Source organism: Xyrauchen texanus, chromosome 1 (genome assembly GCF_025860055.1).
Source record: "Xyrauchen texanus isolate HMW12.3.18 chromosome 1, RBS_HiC_50CHRs, whole genome shotgun sequence".
Lineage (NCBI taxonomy): Eukaryota > Metazoa > Chordata > Actinopteri > Cypriniformes > Catostomidae > Xyrauchen > Xyrauchen texanus.
Genome location: NC_068276.1, coordinates 59,482,132 through 59,503,476, shown reverse-complemented (window position 1 = coordinate 59,503,476; position 21,345 = coordinate 59,482,132). Strand labels below are relative to the sequence as shown.

At 40.4% G+C, this 21,345-nt stretch overlaps 2 protein-coding genes across 2 annotated transcripts in view; one reads left to right on the top strand and one right to left on the bottom strand.

Moving 5' to 3' along the window:
- Positions 1-21,345, top strand: part of LOC127642770 (uncharacterized) — a 371,536-nt gene that overhangs the window by 219,807 nt on the left and 130,384 nt on the right. The gene's annotated exons all lie outside the window — the stretch shown is intronic.
- piezo1 (piezo-type mechanosensitive ion channel component 1) overlaps positions 1-21,345 on the bottom strand; it is a 119,129-nt gene that overhangs the window by 79,296 nt on the left and 18,488 nt on the right. The window contains exon 2 of the mRNA XM_052123436.1: positions 9,201-9,296. Within this exon, the coding sequence (XP_051979396.1) occupies positions 9,201-9,296 (96 nt within the window). The remainder of the gene's footprint in view (positions 1-9,200; positions 9,297-21,345) is intronic.

Here is a 21,345-nt window from a genome sequence, read left to right as displayed (position 1 = left end):
TCAACAGACATCTGATATTTGTCCATTTTCTTCTTGGTACCGGTGGTTTAAAATGGCTCTGAATATTCAGGGGATTTTAATCAAATCTGAAATAGAAACTCAAAACCTAGTTCAGCGTGTATGTACATTTACAATAAAATGATAACAAGTTACAAGGTTTTTAGAGAGAATTATTTATTTCATCCCATTCCCAGTGGGTCAGAAGTTTACATACACTTTGTTAGTATTTGGGAGCATTGCCTTAAAAATGTTTAACTTGGGTCAAACATTTTGGGAAGCCTTCCACAAGCTTCTCACAATAAGTTGCTGGAATTTTGGCCCATACCTCCAGACAGAATTGGTGTAACCGAGTCAGGTTTGTAGGCCTCCTTGCTCACACATGCTTTTTCAGTTCTGCCCACAAATGTTTTATTGGATTGAGGTCAGGGCTTTGTGACGGCCACTCCAATACCTTGACTTTGTTGTCCTTAAGGCATTTTGCCACAATTTGAGGTATGCTTGGGGTTACTGTCAATTTGGAAGACCCATTTGTGACCGAGCAATATCTTCTTGGCTGATGTCTTGAGACCCACAATATACCCACATAATTTTCCTTCCTCATGATGCCATCTATTTTGTGAAGTGCACCAGTCCCTCCTGCAGCAAAGCACCTCCACATCATGATGCTGCCACCCCCATGCTTCACGGTTGGGATGATGTTCTTCTGCTTACCTCACCCCTTTTCCTCCAAACATTAAGATGGACATTATGGCCAAACAGTACAATAATTGTTTAATCAGACCAGTGGACATTTCTCAAAAAAGTTCCTTTGCTGTAGTTCTGGGTTTGATTTGCACTTTTCGCACCAAACCAGGACAAAATGAGTCTTATTCCTGAGTGGTATGATGGCTGCGTAATTGATTTTCCCATGATGTCAAGCAAAGAGGCACTGAGTTTGAAGGTAGGCCTTAAAATACATCCACAGGTACACTTCCAATTGACTCCAATTAGCCTATCAGAAGCTAATTGGCTAATTTCCTAAAGGCTTGACATAATTTTCTGGGAGATTCATTTCCAAGCTGCTTAAAGGCACAATTAACTTAGTGTAACTTCTGACCCACTGAAATTGTGAAAGTCTATTAAAAGTGAAACAATCTGTCCGTTGTTGGAAAAATGACTCCTGTCATACACAAAGTAGATGTCCTAGACAACCTCCCAAAATGTCTTGTTTACTGTTGTAACCTCCGTTCCCTGATGGAGGGAACAAGACATTTTGTCGATGTAGTGACACTAGGGGTCACTCTTGGGAGCCCCAAACACCTCCAATCTTTGAGAAAAGGCCAATGAGAATTGGCGGGTGGAATTTGCATGCCACTCCCCCGGACATACGGGTATTATTGGAGCTGGAATGCGGCCACTCATTCAGGTTTTGTGCTGAGGAGCTGAGACAAGGTCCCGGCCATTTCAGCTGCTAGTACAGCGTTATGGCAAGAGGGACACAATGTTTTGTTCCCTCCATCAGGGAACGGAGGTTACAACAGTCAGCGAGATGTTCCCCAAATGTCACTCACTCGACATTGTGTTGATGCAGTGACACTAGGGTTCCCTATAGAAAAACGGCTGAACCATGTTACGTGAACTGCCAATGCAGGTGCAAGCAAGCTGCTGCATGCGTAATAGCTGGTGCATCAGTCTGCATGTAACCCAATACCCCACAAGACGTCATGAAGTTCCCCACACCCCTGTGGCTATTATACACATTGGGGAAGGTGTTCTTATCCTTTCCTATTTTTTCAGGGGGAAAAGACCCCACGGAGACCACATCTTGCCCGAAGGGGAGGTAACATGTGGCAATAGGACACGTGGGCTCATCCGCCGCACATAGAAGAGGCGCGGTGGTAGGTCCTGCCTCGAAGGGGAGGAGCTCTACAAACACAGCGGCCGGGGAGAGAAAGCTCTGCTCAAGGGAGACATGGGTCTGCCAACAGGGAGACCGTACCGTGGAAAAATACATCACAGGGGGTTACCGGAGTAGTCGGCACCTGTGGAACACCTATCCCAGTACAGGGCATATTAGTAGGGAGGAAGGCATCCAGGGTTCACAGGTTTGTGAACTCGCATGGGAAAGAAGTGCACGTCTTTGCCTCACGGAGGGGAAAGGCACTGTACGCAAGCGGTATACCTGGACAGCTGTCTCGTAACCTTACCTGTTCATACCTGAAAATGCACAGGACGAAACCGGCTCAACCCAAAGACCAAAAAGTCTTGAAGGTATTGGTTGTTGCACAGCCCGCTGCCCTGCAGATGTCTGCTAGACAGGTGCCACTGGCCAGTGCCCATGAGGATGGCAGACTCCTCGTAGTGTGTGCTCATTCCCAAAGGGGCGGGCACGGCCTGGCCTGGTATGCCAGTACGATGGCATTCATGATCCAATGGGCAAGCCTCTGTTTGGAGACAGAAAACCCTTTCCGCTGTCCGCCAAATCAGACAAAGATCTGCTCAGAGCATCTAGAGCTCTGCGTGTGATCCAAATAGGAGCACAAAGCACGCACCGGACACAGCAACGATAAGACTGGGTCTGCCTCCTCCAGGGCAGCTTCGCTTGCAGGTTCACTCACCACCACCTGGTAACCTTGGACACATAGCCCGGTCAGGGTCTCAGGATTATGTGAGAATATTTGGCCGCAACCCACTGCCTTTCTTTGTCACGATGGATTAAGGGATGTAGAACCCTTTCCTCATCTCAGCTGGAGGGACAGGCTCTATTGCACGTGCACAGCTGGGCAAGTGACGGCGGGGGGGCCCACGTTCATGGCATCTACGCCGCAGGTGCTCGTTGTCCGGTTGCCGTGATTACGCCAGTCGTAAACACCGGCTGTGTGACTCAAGGAGTGAGGAAACCATTCTTTGAAAATGTGGGTACCACGGCCGGCAAACACCAAACAAAAGGGAACACAAGGTTTACCTCCCGGCCATCCAGCGAGGGACGGAGTGGTCTGGATACCAAGGAGGTGCTATTAAACATACTGTATGTGCAAATAGTCACTCGGTCTAGTCAGCTGCTCTTATGTATCTGCTAACATTTACTACTGTGTCTTTCTACAAAAAGGTCAAAGGTAACTAGTTCAGTAAGAGTTAAAATATTAGCCATTCCCTATTCCGAAGTCTAACACTAAATAGTTGTGGAAACTGTGACTATGACCCAAATATGCCCTGGCTAACATTTGTCAACATGATATACATTTTCCTAAAGCTTTTAAGCCTGTGATTATTCACAACAGGCCTGGTGTTCCTCAGATTTCCTGGCCACAGAATGAGCAGTTACTCCATAGTAGTGAACAAGCAAGATGGTTTTCATTTAAACCCTTAATATTGTTCACTATCAGGTTTCGTTTTACTGTGGCTGGCATTTACAGGGGTTTTCTGAGTGGGAATTCTGTACATGCCAGAATATCCCCTACCAAAAAAAAAACATTTAGAAGACCATAATTTCATTTATATTATGTTATCCTCACTTGTGTGTACCTACAAATGTCCAGACGGTGGAAATTAGCCAACATTCCCAACATAGTCTCATGACAACACATAATCATTTGTATGAGATAGTGTAATCTCAAGATATCGTACAACTTGGCTCATACAAAAATATACAACTTTTATTCCCATAGTCAACTCCAACCTGTCAACAAACAAAACTTTAAGGCACCAATACAGTATCAATACAATACAATACAATACAATACAATACAATACAATACAGGCATGAAATTTGAGCTAGCCTCCTATCCAACACTTTAAGGAAGGCAACGTCATTGAATAAATGCGGCGAATAAATCATTCCATATTTATTTATGCAATTCAAATGACTGATGTATGTCAATAACCAGAACTACGAATTTCTTGTCTTGTTCCAAACCCTGATGTTTACTTTCTTCCATGGTACACAAATCATGACTAGGTTTAGGGTTTGGGTAAAGCGAAAATGCATGAGTGCTACGACTGCTATGAGACACTGGACTATTTCTCTTCAGGAGTTTAGACCCATAAGGATGTCTTTATATTCCTTCAGACTCAAGTTATCCATATGCAGGTATCTCCTGACTTCCTCACTCTCACACTCTTTACGTGCACATCCACTGTTGTTGTTTTTACCTTCGTCTCCTAGCGAATCTTCATGACGACAATGGCTCAAATTTGAGTGTGGATCCACTAAATTGAGCAAATAATTCCAGACGCATGCGCATTCTGTGTTGAAAGACGCGCGGTTAGAAAAATCAGGCTGCACGTGTTCAGTGCTCAAGCACTCGGCTGATAACAAGATTTCCGTCCCATATCCTGTTCTTGAACGCTGAGCGTTCATGACTAACCGAAGTATTATTTGAGCATAAGGGATTAGACTTAGGAAAAATCATTTTAAAATCATTTGTTGTCTTGTTTATTTCTCAACAGATTTAAAAGTTGTGCATTTTTAGATGAGCAAGTTTAGATAATTTTTTTTTTAAATCTATAAATTTTGCCATCTCGTATTATTATTATTATGACTTATCATTAGACAGAGTTGGAATTCCAAACCTATTTCATGGAGGTAAATCAACTGAAATACTTCCATCTCAGTTTTTCCCTCTCCCCTTTTCTCCCCAATTTGGAATGCCCAATTCACAATGCACTCTAAATCCTCGTGGTGGCTCGTAGTGATTCGCCTCAATCCGGGTGGTGAAGGATGAATCTCAGTTGCCTACGCATCAGAGACCGCAACCAGAGTTACCGCGGAGACATAGCACGTGTGGAGGCTTCATGGCATTTATTTTTAAAGACATGAGGTCTCTTTCATTCTAGTATTATCATATTAATAAAAATATCAACACAAATACGTTTTTGTTTGACAGTGCATTGATTTTGCTACGTTAACGCCTCTCATCCACACTGGAACAGCATTTTCCACCATCGAAACTTGAAAATGCACACTTTGGAAAACGATGTTGTTAGAAATTAATATATAAATATATATATTTTTTTTACTATATATATTAAATTGTATTTAAAAAAAAATTACATAATAGTAGTAGTGCCTTTCATTTTTGCTGATTTTAATTTTAAAAATCATTGTACAATGGCATCTTTTTTACTATAATACATTTTAATAATAATTGAAAACAATAGGAATAGTAAAAGTAAAATGTTGTTACGGTGATACAAATTGGGGTGATATGTGTTCAAAGACGTAAAGATGGAGTACAACAGAATGCAACAAAACACAACAGTTTTAAGATGATTTTTCATGTGTGTGTGTGTGTGTATATTTACATATTTACATTTATGCATTTGGCAGATGCTTTTATCCAAAGCGACTTACAGAGCACTTATTACAGGGACAATCCCCCTGGAGCAACCTGGAGTTAAGTGCCTTGCTTAAGGACACAATGGTGGTGGCTGTGGGGATCAAACCAGTGACCTTCTGATTAACACTTATGTACACACTACACCACCACCACTCCACACACACACACACACACACACACACACACACACACACACACACGTAGTGTTTCCATGTTTTATGGGGACTTTCCATAGACATAATGGTTTTTATACTGTACAAACTTTATATTCTATCCCCTAAACCTAACCCTACCCCTAAACCTAACCCTCATAGAAAACATTCTGCATTTTTACATTTTCAAAAAACATAATTTAGTATGATTTATAAGCTGTTTTCCTCATGGGGACCGACAAAATGTCCCCACAAGGTCAAAAATTTTGGGTTTTACTATCCTTATGGGGACATTTGGTCCCCACAAAGTGATAAATACACACTCACACACACACACACATTATATATATATATATATATATATATATATTTTGCATAAATAAAACTAACACTTAATTTAGGAACATTAAGGATTTTTGCATTGTGACATTGTTTTTAGGAAAAATAAACACATATCACCCCAATTTGCATCACTGTAACACTATCCCTTTAAGCCACATTTGTGCATGCACTGCAGAAACCAGTTTGGTTTAGTAGAAACACAATCCTGGACTTCTGACAGTGGTGACGAGACGCATTTAGCTTGGAGGCGTGTCGTTATCATCAGTATTTATTATCGTCACTCCACTCAGCCACATACTGTTATAAGCCTGTATGTAGTTTGAGCGGCTCTTTTATACAGAACATAAAACTACCATCAGCACCTTGTTAATCAAGCCCTGTTATTAAGTGTATATACTGCCAACACCTTTGTGTCCAGCACTCTTAACCTCTTAAACAGGAAGTGGCTATGCTGATCACCTGCTGTGAGTTACAGTGCTCTGGACTACAGCCCAGAGATAAAACACAGTGTGTTTGTCATTGGGTGCCCTAACATTACTGGTAGGCAGCACAACTTGCCATTGATAAAAAATTCAGTCTCGCAGGTAAAGATAATTTGCCACTCCATTTTTACAGAAAATTCATACTTATTTGCTTTGTTACAGCATATCACTTTGTAAGTGATATGACTGATGATGCACCTTATCCCAAAGCATTGTTCAGTGCTGCTCCCTGAGAAAACCAAAGACATCAAAACTGGATCAAAGCCCTGAACTATTCTCTCTTAAAACTATACATCACAAAAACAGGTGCTCAAATGGGCGAAGCCAAATACAAAACCAAGAGAGCCAAATAGGTCTATTAAGCATTGTGGATCTTTGTAGTTTCATACTGTCTAATACTGCAGGAATGAATGGCTGGTGGTTTATAATGGACTAATGGATTGTCAGTCAACTTGTGGTTTGGCAAACTGACTAATTGCTTAAGCATTCTTTAATGTCAGCACTTACAAAATAGATAGCGAGAGAGAACGACATGTGTGACCAGTGACTGGCGTGTCATATTAAATGTTTATTGGGAAGCTGAAGAGTTTGTTGAAGTTTTTATACACACACACACACACACACACACACACACACACACACACACACACATAAAATATTTGATTTATTTAGTATATTATGGGAAAAGCCAAACATAAAACCACTTTTGAGAGCATTTTATTTATTCCAGTTATTTTTATTTTATTTTATCTTTTAAACTTCATAGTCTCATTTTGTTTTATTAAGCAGGAATGAATAGTTAGTACTTTATTAATGTTTATAATCGATTGTCGAGATCTGTAAATACATGGTTTAGCAAACCGATTCATTACTATTCTTGAATGTCAGCACTTATTGGTTTGGGAGTCAAGACCGCCCATAAGGGGGTAAAAGGGGAGAGCTTCAGGGGAGGGGGCCCAAGAGAGATAGTTAAACACCCCCGATAGTTTAACGACATCCGGAGATCACGTGCGCTTATTGCCAACAACAAATACTGCCACGGCATCTTTCGTGGCCCCAATGATATATATAGCCACTCATTCTTCCAGGACAACCTTGTACGAGGCTCGATTCTTGCGTCCTTCACAAAGACGATTCCAGCCTTGCTGAAGCAATCAAATTGTTTCGAAGTTTATCAAGGTTTCCTGCCAGACAGAGTACTGCGACATTAAAAAAACAAAGCATTGAGAAACTCTCACCTTGTAGTGTGTGCTTGTTTGGCCATTGAAACCATGGTAACAGTGGTTCAATGTTCCCTGATTATGGATGGAGGACCACCGGATCAAGACTCTGTCATGTCCAGCCCAATCTCCAGACCTGAACCCCATTGAAAACATCTGGAATGTGATCAAGAGGAAGATGGATGACCACAAGCCATCAAACAAAGCCGAGCTGCTTGAACTGTTGTGCCAGGAGTGACATAATGTCACCTAACAGCAATGTGAAAGACTGGTGGATAGCAAATATTGATTTCTGAACTCTTCCGAAGTTAAAACATTAGTATTGAGTAGTTTAGAAATTAATATGAACTTGTTTTATTTACATTATTCACGGCATCTTTTTTGTTATTTTGACCAGTTGTCATTTTCTGTAAATAAATGCTCTAAATGACAATATTTTATTTGGAATTTGGAAGAAATGTTGTCAGTAATTTATAGAATAAAACTAAAATGTTCATTTTACTCAAACACACACCTAATAGTAATAGTAAATCCAGAGAAACTGATCATTTTGCAGTGGTCGCTTAAATTTTTCCATAGCTGTGTATTACGGCACATGCTATAAGCACCTTGAATGCACTGCAAGTTGCTTTGAATAAAAGCCTTTGACACGTGTAAATGTAATTTAATGTAAATAACTCTGAATTCGAGGAATATACAGTTGTCTTGTTTCCTTCCAAGCGTCAGAAATAAAACCTTATATATTTTCCAAAAACTCAATGCCATTTGCCAACTTTGTCAAATCCAGCAATTCTTTATTCCTTTGAAGCAGTAACTTTAGCACCATGGTACCTTGCACATGCCATGTTTTTCCCAGTTGACTGATATAAACCTGGGACCGGATTCATAAAACATTCTCAAGAAGAAATTTCTTCATAACTGTCATTTTAATCTTAATTTGGAACTTTAGAAAAAGTTAAGGATATTTTGTATTCCCGGGGGGGCCTGGGTAGCTCAGTGGAATTAAAGACTACCACCCCTGGAGTTCACGAGTTTGAATCCCAGTGCATGCCGAGTGACTTCAGCCAGGTCTCCTAAGCAACCAAACTGGCCCGGTTGCTAGGGAGGGTAGAGTCACATACCCCATGTGGATCCTCCTCGTGGTCACCATAATGTGGTTCAGTCTCGGTGGGGCACGTGGCGAGTTGTGCGTGGATGCCGCGGTGGATGGCGTGAGTCCTTCACACGTGCTATGTCTCCGCGGTAACTCGCTCAACAAGCCACGTGATTGTGACACGGGTTGGCGGTCTCTGATTTGGAGGAAACTGACATTCGTCCTTCGCCACCCGGACTGAGGCGAGTCACTACGCTACCACGAGGACTTAGAGTGCATTGGGAATTGGGCATGCCAAATTGGGGAGAAAAAAAAAAAGAACATTTTGTATTCCCAAATATACTTCTTAAGAAAGTTCTTTTTTCTTAAAAATATGTCATGCGTAATATGCACCAGAGAGTCTGTGAACTGTCCACGGGCGTCCCATTTGAAGATGATGGCAGTTTTTACGTAATTCCCCAAAACAACATACCACAACCTGTCACACACATTCATTCATGTAGCAATCAAATTGTTTCGCAGTTTATCAAGGTTTCCTGCCAGACAGAGTACTGCGACATTAAAAAAAACAAAGCATTGAGAAACTGTCTCACCTTGTAGTGTGTGCTTGTTTGGCCATTGAAACCATGGTAACAGCAGCAGGTACAGAAGATAGACTAAAGAGAGAGCGTTGTAACGGAAGATGCAGGCTGTGGGGAACAAAAGAGAAAAATCAGTTCAGTTAATTCATTAATACGATTATCACAGAAAGTGGTCTAAAGACATGTCGTATACTGATGAGAATTGAATGAACCCCTAACCCGAAGTATTGTCAATAATGGTAATGCATGCCGTGTCTACCCACAGGCAATGCATTTTAAAACATCATTGCTTTTTGTTCAGTATGGCATGTAGTTGTGCTCTCTTTACAGGTCTTTGATGAGCTGACAAAGCGCACACCCCAATCAAGCTCAGAGGCCCACGTGCAAAGCATTCTGAGACTAGTTCAGGCACTTTGAGGGTCTGCCAAGGCACACGGGAGCTCCTGCCCCCTGCCGCAACTGGAAGAGGAAACCTCCCAGTGACGTTTATTTTCCATTCCATCCCGACAACACCTCAGAGTCTAAAAACTCTTGTGCTGTCCCCCAATCTGTAATTCATGCCGATGACTGAATGCTTTGTTTGAGAACTCTGTAGCTGTAACTACCATTACGACGCAGGAAGAAAGACATGCAGTGTTCTGTATATGGGCTCATAACTTCTACAGGAAAACAGTCTGTTAAAGGAATAGTTCAACCAAAAATGCTAATTCTGTCTTTATTTATTTGCCTTCATGTCGTTCCAAACCCGTGTGTTTTTCTTTCTTCCATGGAACACAAAAGGTGAATTTCTGAAGAATATCTCTGGCCACTATTTTCAATATAATGAAAGTGAAAAAGGACTTTCAAGCTCCACAGTCAGTAATTTTACATGCATTTTAAAAGTTTGATTTCAGTCGGACGGATAAAATTCGACTTTTTCAAATGTCACATACCAGTCAGATTTTTATGAATTGGGACTAACAGACCTAGTTTACTGATTGTAGTTCATGCATTCATGCTGATCAGATGATATTGGCCTCGGCATTGTGCATATACAGTTCACGAAACAGAAATGTTCATAGTTTTTAAATGGAAAGAGAAAATAAAAATGCAACAATAATAATAATAAAAAAAGTTAATTGTTTAACTGATTTATACCTTGTGCAGTGACAAATATAGCCAACCATTGTTAACAAAACAATAGCATTATCCCGTGTCAAATCAACCACATTTAAAAAACTTTCCTAGCTGAAAGTTTTGTTCTGCTTTTGTTCAAACTATATCTGAAGATAAAAGTTAATTATTAAAGCTAAAATATGAAACACCCTGAACCAATATTTACTGAGCACTCCAGGAAAGTCAAAATGACAAGTTTCGCCCATGATTTGAGCAAAACTACTGGTCAAAATGAAGAAATCTTAAAAAGGTGGCAGCCTCATTATTTTAATTTTACACAGAGATGGGTAGGTCTATTTCTAAAATCAGTTGACTGCAGCATCCCTTGTTGAATTATATGGTAATGGTGAGAGTCCAAAAATGACAACAACAAAATAACATATTAAAAGATATCTTAAAATCCTTTTAGATTCAAGTTCAGAACAAACATTCCTCTTTGTAACTTTATTTATAGGCCCGAAATGGTTAAATCTCAGAGATATGGGACTCTCAATGTGCACTCAACAAATATATATATGTTATAACAAATTTCAAATTGAATACTATGTAATAAAATAAAAAACGACATATTTTAAGTTTTACTAATATAATTTTGATAAACATTACATAATTCAAATTAATGGATTTTTGAGTAAATCCAACAGTTACAAAAATGCTTTGTGTGTGAGCGTGTATTTATCACTTTGTGGGTACCAAATGTCCCCATAAGGATAGTAAAACCCGAAATGTTTGACCTTGTGGGGACATTTTGTCGGTCCCCATGAGGAAAACAGCTTATAAATCATACTAAATTATGTTTTCTGAAAATGTAAAAATGCAGAATGTTTTCTGTGAGGGTTAGGTTTAGGGGTAGGGTTAGGTTTAGGGGTAGGGTTAGGTTTAGGGGATAGAATATAAAGTTTGTACAGTATAAAAACCATTATGTCTATGGAAAGTCCCCATAAAACATGGAAACACTACGTGTGTGTGTGTGTGTGTGTGTGTGAGAAATAGTTCAATTTGATCTATTTTCGAAAACCAAGTGTAGATCGCATGGTATGCCATGAAGCTAGTTATTTAAAAAAACATTTTGTCCAACAAATCAAAAGGTGTGAAATACTGATAATCTTGAAACTAGCCATTTTTATTGAAAAAAACAATACATTTAAAACATTTTACAAGTGTAAAAATACACTACACGTTTCTTTTTTGGAGCATGAAAGCCTTATGGTGCATTCACACAAAACGCGAAGAGCGTTCAATGCAAAGACGCGAATGCAGCAAATGGCGCAAAGCGAAAACGCGATTTCGCTTCATTCACGTGTTCGCGGGAGTTGACATTTTTCAACCCGAGCGAGACATTCGCATGATGCGTTGTCGCGAAAGCCAATCAGCATTGAGATTGTCTGGATGTCACAGACGTACTGACGTAGTAGCAGAAGAAATCGTCAACATATCTGGGATTTCCACAACAGATACAGAGCAGAAATCGTTGTGATATCGGCCATGGTTGATGGCGGAAAGATAAGTTGTTGTAGAAGCCCTCCTCCTGTCCTTGTCCGGAAGAGAAGGGGGGATACTCGAGTACTCATTTTACTCGCGCAAATACGAGTTTAAAAACAAATTTAATCCAGCGGTCAAAATCGCGCAAGCAACGAGAAGCAAAACAAATTTCCACCATTAGTCATCATTCACTTGCACTACATGAGAGCGGCCAGGTTGTTCTACAAAAAAAATCTGCTTTTGTGTTATACCAAAGAAAAATCATACAGGTTTGGAACGACATGAGGGAGAGTAAATGATGATAGACAGATTTCACTTTTGGGTGAAATATCCCTTTAACGCAAGGAGAACTGCAATGGAAATTACAGACGTAAAAGTGCAAAACTAGTTTCATTGATACCTCTTGGCAATATTAAAGTTTTCATAAATGTGACCGTTTGGGAGGAATCTTGTTTTGACACAAATGTTGTGGGAAAGAGTAGATGCAGACAGAGAGCTCTGTGATTAAAGCATCAGTCTGACGATGTTATGCCAGTCTCGTCTGTGTTTTGACTGAAAGCTCCTTCCCTGGTTACCAGCAGTTAATAATGTGATCGAACACGACCACAGTACGGTGGTTATTTTTCTACCTGCTCTGATTCATCCACCACACAGTGTTTTAAGAGTGTTCAGTTTGTAGAGGACAGGAGGAGAGGTTTTGTGGCTTTAAGTTCATGTCTGTTAGCTTTGTGGAAACGTACTGTATATCTGCAACTAGACTTAAAATTCTCCTGAGCTCAGAAAGAGCAACATCTGAACAATGAATCTTTCCTCTGGGATGCCATAATCATAAAACACAGTGCAGAGTTACACTGGATGGCTGCAGGAAATTCAGGTCATTTGGGAACTGGAAAAACCAATAGCCACACCACAGAACTGGGATCACAGCATACCTGTAAGAGACAGCACAGAGCATGCGTGCTTGCTAGCATGGAGAGCATGTGCTGGATGTGTGGAGGTCAGTGTGTGTTTTGTGTTTCTATATGCCACTGGTGAAAGTCTTTCATACCAGAGGTTTACAAAACACACATACCAGCTGTAGACTAGAAGCCGACCGATATAGGGATATTTTTAACAGCCGATACTGATAATGACCGCTAGAGAGCAGGGTGAAATTTAAAAAACATCACATTTTAACAAGGCTCCTATCCAACACTTTAAAAAAAAAAACAGAAATATCAGTGAGCAAATTTGGTTACTCATTTCATATTGATTTAGGAAATAAAAATGACTGATGCATGTTGTCCCAAACCCCGTTTTCTTTATTCCGTGGTACACAAAAGTGATTTTTATCAAATTAAGGTTAGGGATTTATGATTGGGTTGAACTTAGAAAACATTGCAAGTTGGCTCCTTTATTGTTCTCTATGGAAGTATCATGAGCCATTCAACTATCCATACACTGATCATCTCTGTCTAGGGTTGTCGCCATACCAAAATGTCAGTGGTCGGTCACAATACCTGCAAAATTTCATGAGTCTCGATACCAATTTCAATACCAAAATACATTATAATAAACAAATAAAAAAATAGGTAATATGCTATCGAACACACGCCTTTAGCCTATTTAACCAAGTTAAATTTATCAATATAAATATTAAATCAATTGCATATTTCCTTGAAGAGTGTCACATTAAGTGAATGTTGCTTCAAGTTTTAAGTTTGACCCTATTAAATCAGTTTTATTTGTTATTTTTTTCCAAATTCTTTTGGAATTTTCTTCAATTCTCCAGTTAAGCTTTTATTTTGAATCAAACTTTTATTTTGACAAAACGGAATTTCTGGTTCTGTGGTAGTTTCTGTTTTGCCGGGAGTTTCACACCTTCAGTTAAGACGTTGGTTATATTGTCCAGTGTGATTATTAAAGCACAAAATGCAGTTATTTAATTGTATAAATGTATAGTCTGCAGGCGCGGTGCACTTTACAGTAAATTAGCTCTCTTTTCTTTCATCTACAGCAAGAAGCACGTTGCATGATGCTCGTAAAATGTGTTTTTTTGACCAGTCTGTGTTTTCACTGTATCAGTGGCTTCACTAGTTCACGTGTGTGCTGAATCGAGCAGCACATGCTTAATTAATTTCATTAGCAGTTTTACAAACATTAAAGGACAACTCACTATTTTAAATTGAGTAATGATCCATTTCAGTGCATAAGGAGTAAAGGCATGCACTCATATGCATGTGAGCATTTGAAAGCAGTCGTGTGTCAGTCAGACAATGGGCGGGACCAAATTGAGTCGCTTCTACTGTTAATGAAGAAACACTGGTATCTTTACATCTTTTTTATTTAAGTATCAATTTTGTACCAAAGTACCAGTACTTTTGACATTCTTATCTCGATCTTTTCCAATTTTAACAAGCACAATGATAGAAGGAAGGGTTTCTGTCAGGGATTTGTAAGCCTGTAAACCCGGTAAATAACTACATTAGCGCACCCACAGCCAGGGCTGGACTGGGAAGAGAAATCGGCATTGGATTGTACATAGCAACTGGCCCAATGTTGTTGAGCTGGGGGGGGGGATAACACGGCAGCTCATTTTAGCTTATCGTGGCCCATTCGGCCCATTTTGCGGCCGGCCCGCTTGGTTCTCCCGATGGCCAGTCCACCCCTGATCAGCCTCAAAGTGCGCAGGCCCACCGGGAAAATGCCCGGTATGCCAGATTACCAGTCCAGCCCTGCCCACAGTAAAGTTTAACAGAATATAAACAGAACTTTGCTGTGGGTGTACAAACATTTTAGTATACAAAACCAGTTTATGTGGAAAAACTAATAAAGAAAAAGCTTTGCTTAAAACCAATGGCACACAGATTAATGTGTCATTTTCAACCATTCCTGACTGATGGCACCAAGACTCATTCAAATTATTCATTCAATTTCAACTAAATCAAATTTATGTTAGCCAGATGTATATTGGATCCTTGGTATAAAAATAATAAAATAAAAAAACTTTCATTTTTAACAATGACAATACGCAATTCAATACATCACAAAATGTGAAATGTTAAAGTTTGGAAAGTATAAAAACAACCTGTTTTACAAGATAAACAATTGAAACATTTGTTAGCGATGCAGAAATGGCCTGATTGGGCAAACAAACTTTCTCTCTGAACATGTATATGCAGCTCTACATAGCCCTGTCCTGACAAACAAGAGACAGAGTGTTAAATGGTCAGACACACAGACTTGAAGATGCATCATATCTCCCTCACATCACTGTGTTATGTCTCAGTGTGCACTGTTGACAGTATACAGGGATCATAATGTCCACTCTGAGATCTACAAGCTTTTGCCACCTGCTGTTTATGGATCAGACCTAGCGTCACCTACCTGTTACCAGGCAGAAGGGGTGTTCCTTGAAGTTGGCATGTCACTACCTGATTTATTCTTTCATTCTCTTGTTATACGAAATAGTTTCAGGTTGCAGTTTAATTTGTTATATGTGCCTTCATGTTAAAGAAACAATCCAAGCAATCTTATCCTGACAATATCATCAACGTATGTGTTTAGATCCATTTACCACAAACCCACAAACTGCCCTTTGTAGATTCACAGTGTTATTTGATAAACTGAGATACATGTCGCAGTGGTTTGAGGTTTAAACAACGGATCTCGCGGCTTTCTTGGCCTGGTGAATACACATCAGCTTCTGGATTGATCTGATTTAGTTGGGATTGAACCTACAACCAGAGTCTTCTACCACAGATCTGTCCAAGAGCAAAGCCCCTAAACTCACAGAGGATCTGTCTAAAATCAGCACGAACACTCTTCATCTTTTCCAGCCATCAAACTATTAAGAGTTTCAAGTGGATTTTCTGGAAATGGGGTCCAAACTTTTTGCCAAACCTGCCATTTGCTGGGGAATAGAGAAAATTTACAAGCCATAAATATTTCATACTGGACAGGAAACTGTATTTTGCATTATTTTTTTTTTATTAAAAAGTGTATTTTTTCCAGGACATATTGATTATCAAACAGTTTTTTCCTTTAAAACTGGAAACAAACAGCACACGTTATTTGTCATGTGCAACATGATATACAAGATGAGAAAAAAAGGTTTAGGTTTGTAGTTTGGGTTGGGGGGGGGGGGGGTGTTCAGTTTATAAAATATGCATTCCTCTTCATTGTATTAGAACTTCACAACTCATATATGGCATACCTAACCTGGGGCGGCTGTGGAGCAGCAAAGCAGCCAATCACAGTGTTGGTGGTTCGATTCCCGGCCCACATGACTCCACATGCCAAAGTGTCCTTGGGCCAGACACTGAACCCCAAGTTGCTCCCAATGGCAGGCTAGTACCTTGCATGGCAGCTGTGCTGTCATTGGTGTGTGTAAATGCGTGAATGGGACACAGTGTAAAGCACTTTGGTAACCTCTAAGGTTTAAAAAGGTGCTATATAAGTGCAGACCATTTACCATGCACCTAACAACACTTCTATCAGAAAGCCTTGCAAACTTGAGTAAAGATTAAGATGAATATGAAACAGGAATTTAATGTCTCTCTTTGGAATAAGCCCTGTCTGGCGGTCCGAAGAGATTGTATTCAGAACCATCAGATCCTGCCAGAGATAGGAGAAAGGGGCGAGGAGCCTACCCCCATGCTGCCAGGGACTCAACTGGTGGCGGTGGGGTGGTGGAGGTTGCCGTGTTGGCACACTGAAACAGCAATGTGATTGATTGTAAGCAGACTTCTAAAGTGATGGCTGATACATGATTGGCTAGGAGTACAGGCCTAACTATTAGTGCGATGATGTAGAGCTTCGATTCACACGGCGCTTACGTTTCCCACTTTAACCACTGGCGGTAGTGTTTCAAATTTTGGGAAAGCATATAATTACCGTTCAACAGTTAAGTAAACCTAATGTAGTTTCAGAGTAACGCTTTTATCCAAAGCAACTTCAAGGTAAACATTGCATCACTACGTTTTCCCTGGGAATTTATCTTGTGACCTATGCATTGCTAGCGCCACGCTAGTATGGCAACAGTTGAGCTACAGGAACATCATTACTGCGATGATCAAGTACTCACCAAAGCCCATTTTTACTCGCATTTGGCACTTGCCGAGAGTTCATTCTGGATCATGCACTGACTGTTTCATTGAAAGATTTGCATTGCATCTTTGCAATGGGAATAAATATCAGATGTGCTCAAACTACAATGCATATAAAATATGAAAGAGCCAAAATCTTTCTCTGGCCTCACTGGCCTCTTTGTAAACCTTTCTAACCCAACCAATCAGAATACACAGCTGTCTTACACCACCAGCCAGTTTCATATAAACACAGCACACATGCACTTCCTGCCCTCATGACAACCACATAAGAAGCCATTACAAAGGATGGACATCCTTTCAGCCCACAGACTGGAACTAAGGAAGTATGGAAAAATAGAGGCAGCAAAGCCAACTGTGAGATTCTCTGAACATGAGATATATGAGAACATGTGGATATAGGCGGTCCTAATGCAGAAACTAGAGCTACTTCAGCTGGACTTACCACGCTGACCTCACTGTACTGGCATGTGTGAGACAGAAAGTGAGAAAAGTCATTTTGAAAAGGTCACTTTCTTTTTTTTTTTTTTTTTTTTTAAATCATTTGATGATACAGTTTAATCTGTACCTCCTTAAAATCTAATGAAGACATTACAATATGTTTCCAGTGAGAAATAATGTGTCTGTCCAAACTGAACTCAAAACAGCAGCCCGACTCGACATATTCACAGCAAACAATAAACAACATATTTGATGTTTAATGTACTGTTATATGGAGCGGGATTTTTTGACAATGTGAGCGTACACTAGCCGGTGTAATGCAGCAGATATAGAGCACAACAGAGCCTGCCTACTTCTTCAGCCATCTTGGTTTCGAAAGTATTTTTCCCCCATTATTTTTTTTCCATAGAGATTTCATTAAATTCTTTATAATAGAGTTCTAAGCTATCAAAACCAAATCAACCAGCTCCAAACATTACAAAATGTAATTTGAAACAAAAAAGCATTTGAAAACCGAACAAAAAGTCAAAAAGGTATGAAAAGGGAATGAACTACAATACTATAAAGCGTTGAGAATGACATAACAGCATAAACATTTATGGAGAAATATGTAAATATTCAAGTAGTTTGAGAGTGTAACTGGTCCTGCTCGACAAGCTCAGAGCGGAATTCATACCAGCATCTCCAGCATGGAAGGTGGGCGTGCTAGCAAGTAGGCTAAATGCTACAGCCCCTAGCGTCAGTCGCTAATGCACCTCGAGGCCAGGAGAGTGAGGTTTACACACTGCACAGCTACCTTACAGCTGGCTAATGTTACACTCACCCCCCTACACCTCACTCCCATCCGGGTCACAGCACCACTGTAACTGGTCCTACTCAACCAGCTCCGAGCGGGAATCGAACCGGCATCTCCAGCATGGGAGGCAGGCGCGCTAACAAGAAGGCTAAATGCTACAGCCCCTAGCATCAGTCGCTAGTGCGCCTCAAGGCCAGGAGAGTGAGGTTTACACACTGCACAGCTACCTTACAGCTGGCTAATGTTACACTCACCCCCCTACACCTCACTCCCATCCGGGTCACAGCACCACTGTAACTGGTCCTGCTCAACCAGCTCCAAGCGGGATTCGAACCGGCGTCTCCAGCATGGGAGGCGGGCACACTAACAAGGAGGCTAAAGGCATCTTGAGGCCAGGGGAGTGAGGTTTACACACTGCACAGCTACCTACGTTACAAGGGTGTAAGGAGGCCGAATTTATTGGTTCATTCACAATGCGTCATGGGAGTGTCGGTCACTGCAAAGCACTTTTGGCACACATTGTTGGCCGCAACCCTCTGATTGGTGGATTGTTTCCCTTCAGGGTCACGGGTCATGTAGTTCTTCACCAGAAATTCTGCTATTAAATAACTCCACAGATGTACTAAAGAAATCTTAATATCCTTTAATCATTATTCCTTTTGTTATCATCATATTTAAGGCATGTTGGCAAAAACGGTTAGGCTAAAGGTTACACATTTTCAAAAGTGTGCGTTGTCAGCACATTGTCAGAGGCATCTCCAGGTGACCCATACTAAATTTAGTGCGAAATCAGACAAACAGCCTATGAAAAAAAGAGTGTAGTATAGAGACTTGGGGATGTGCTCTATTGACTTGGACCAGTAAGCAACCACTTAACAAAACCCTACAAACCACAAAGCAACATTCTGACAACTTTCAACATCACTCAACCATTGTGGCAGTAAATTTTACCCAAACAAGCAGAACTTGTATTTACTTGCATGTGTTTTCCCACAGAAAGAATATGCCTGAGGCCACTAATATGACAGTCACACTGGATTTGTGGCACTATTGTGTGCACTCCCACAACAACGCCCTACAAAGCAACCATGCATAACCAGGTTTGCAGTTCAACCAAAGGAGTGCATGACTGTCAGATGCCACGGATGGTATGTGAGGTGTTTGAAAGTTAGAAAAGGTTTTAAGACCAGCCATCTGAGGGGACGCCTGAAACAACAGCACACAAATCATCTACTCAACCAAAACCCTTGTCAAGTCATATTCTGAAACTCTTCTCTAAATAACTGCATTTGGCAAGAGAGGATACCAGCATTTCTGAAACAGTCTTCGCATATTTTCGCTCAAAACGTCCCCTAGACAGAACCAGGGTTATAAAGCGGTGAAACTGATTTTGCAAGAACGATCAATATCTTAGTTATGAGATCTTCTGTTCCGAAGCCTTGTGAGATGCCTACCTAGACAGCATTTTGAGGCATCTTGCTCACAAATGCAAAAAGGGTTAGGACGGGGTTATGGAGTTACAATGGAAGTGAATGAGGCCAGACCATAACTGTTAAAATACACACCGTTTTAAAAGTATAGCCAAAAGACATGTATACATGTTAACATGATTTCAGTGTGATAAAATGACTTATTAACTTAATCTGTGTAAAGCTATATACAATATTGCAACTTTATTGCCATGGTAACGCTGGTAACCCCTCAAAGTGATTTTATCAAATTCAATTATGCAGAAGGAGGATTAATCACACCAAGCGTGGGTTGCACCAGTAAGGATTAAATTAAGCAGAGTTCAGAGTTAATCCAGTGTTTGTTGATCCAAGTTTAATTTTTTAGGAGTTGTGTTGTACAATTTAATTTAAAAAAGGGTTTAACAAATCAGACATTAAACCTTTAACTCGTGATTAAAATGGTCACCTGCAATTAATTTTGTCTGCCATGATAGATTCTGAACTTCGCTGTAGATCGATAGTACACAGGCCCGATCGAGGAGGTTGCACCAGCATATACAATGTCACAAGCTTTAAAATATGGCATCATAATTTAATAAAAAAGGGCCGCACGGGTCTCGGATTAACTGCCCCCCTCATCTTTGTAGGTCAGTTTTTTATATCAAGTATTGGAGCAACATGATTAAAGTTAATTCAGATTAACTGTAAAATTTAAATCAGGATCAAATCGATGGTTAAAATGCAGCCCTAATCAAGGTTAAAGTTTGGTGCAACAAAATTATCAGATAAAACTTGATTTAATCTAAATTTAAGTGCAACTCACCCTAAAATCGTGTCATATTTGCATCTTGTTGCTACACTTTTGAAAGATGAGATATAGTGTATACTTAATGTTCATTGACTGGCCCCATTCACTTCCCTTGTAAATGCGTGAGACACTGAAAAACAATGTTACATGCAGCAACGCTCAAAGACGTCTGACTAATGCATGCTTACATAGAAAGCAAGGCATCTTTCTAGGTTTTGGAACAAAGCTTAGTGTCATCATAATGACTCTCAAAAAGTAAACCTTTGCTGATATTGAGGCTAAGTGCACGTTGGCGCCGCCCAGACATGGTGAAATATCTAAGCATGTCTTGCCATGTGGAGCTTTGAGATAACACACCCACACGATTGCAACAGAGGAAATGTCTGACTTCAACCTCTGTCTCATGAACCCGCACACTGATCTTTAGTTCACACTTTCTTTGTTTTTCGTTCACATACACCCAAACCGCTAGTCATGCAGATCCCAAGTGAGTCAGGCAGTGTCAGAGGTTGGTGTGGGCAGGGCCATGCTCGGCCCAAAATCTTTGGCTTGGACTGCGCAATAAAGCACAACATTTCCATAAAATGGCCTATGCAGACAGAGAAAGCAAGATACTCCCTACAGAGTTGGAGATTAACTAACTACAAGTAGTTCATCCATAAATGAAAATTCGGTCATCATTTACTCACCCTCATGTTGTTCCAAACCCATATGATTTTCAATCTTCCATGGAACACAAAAGATGATGTCAGACAGATGTTCGTCTTAGTCACCATTCATTTTCATTGCATCTTTCTTCCATACAATGAAAGTGAATGGTGACTGATGCAGTCATACTGCATAACATCTCCTTTTGAGCTCCATGAAAGAAATGGAATGTTCATGTTCACAAATGTCACAATGGACCCTTCGCTAAGCCCCGCCTTAAAATCACTTC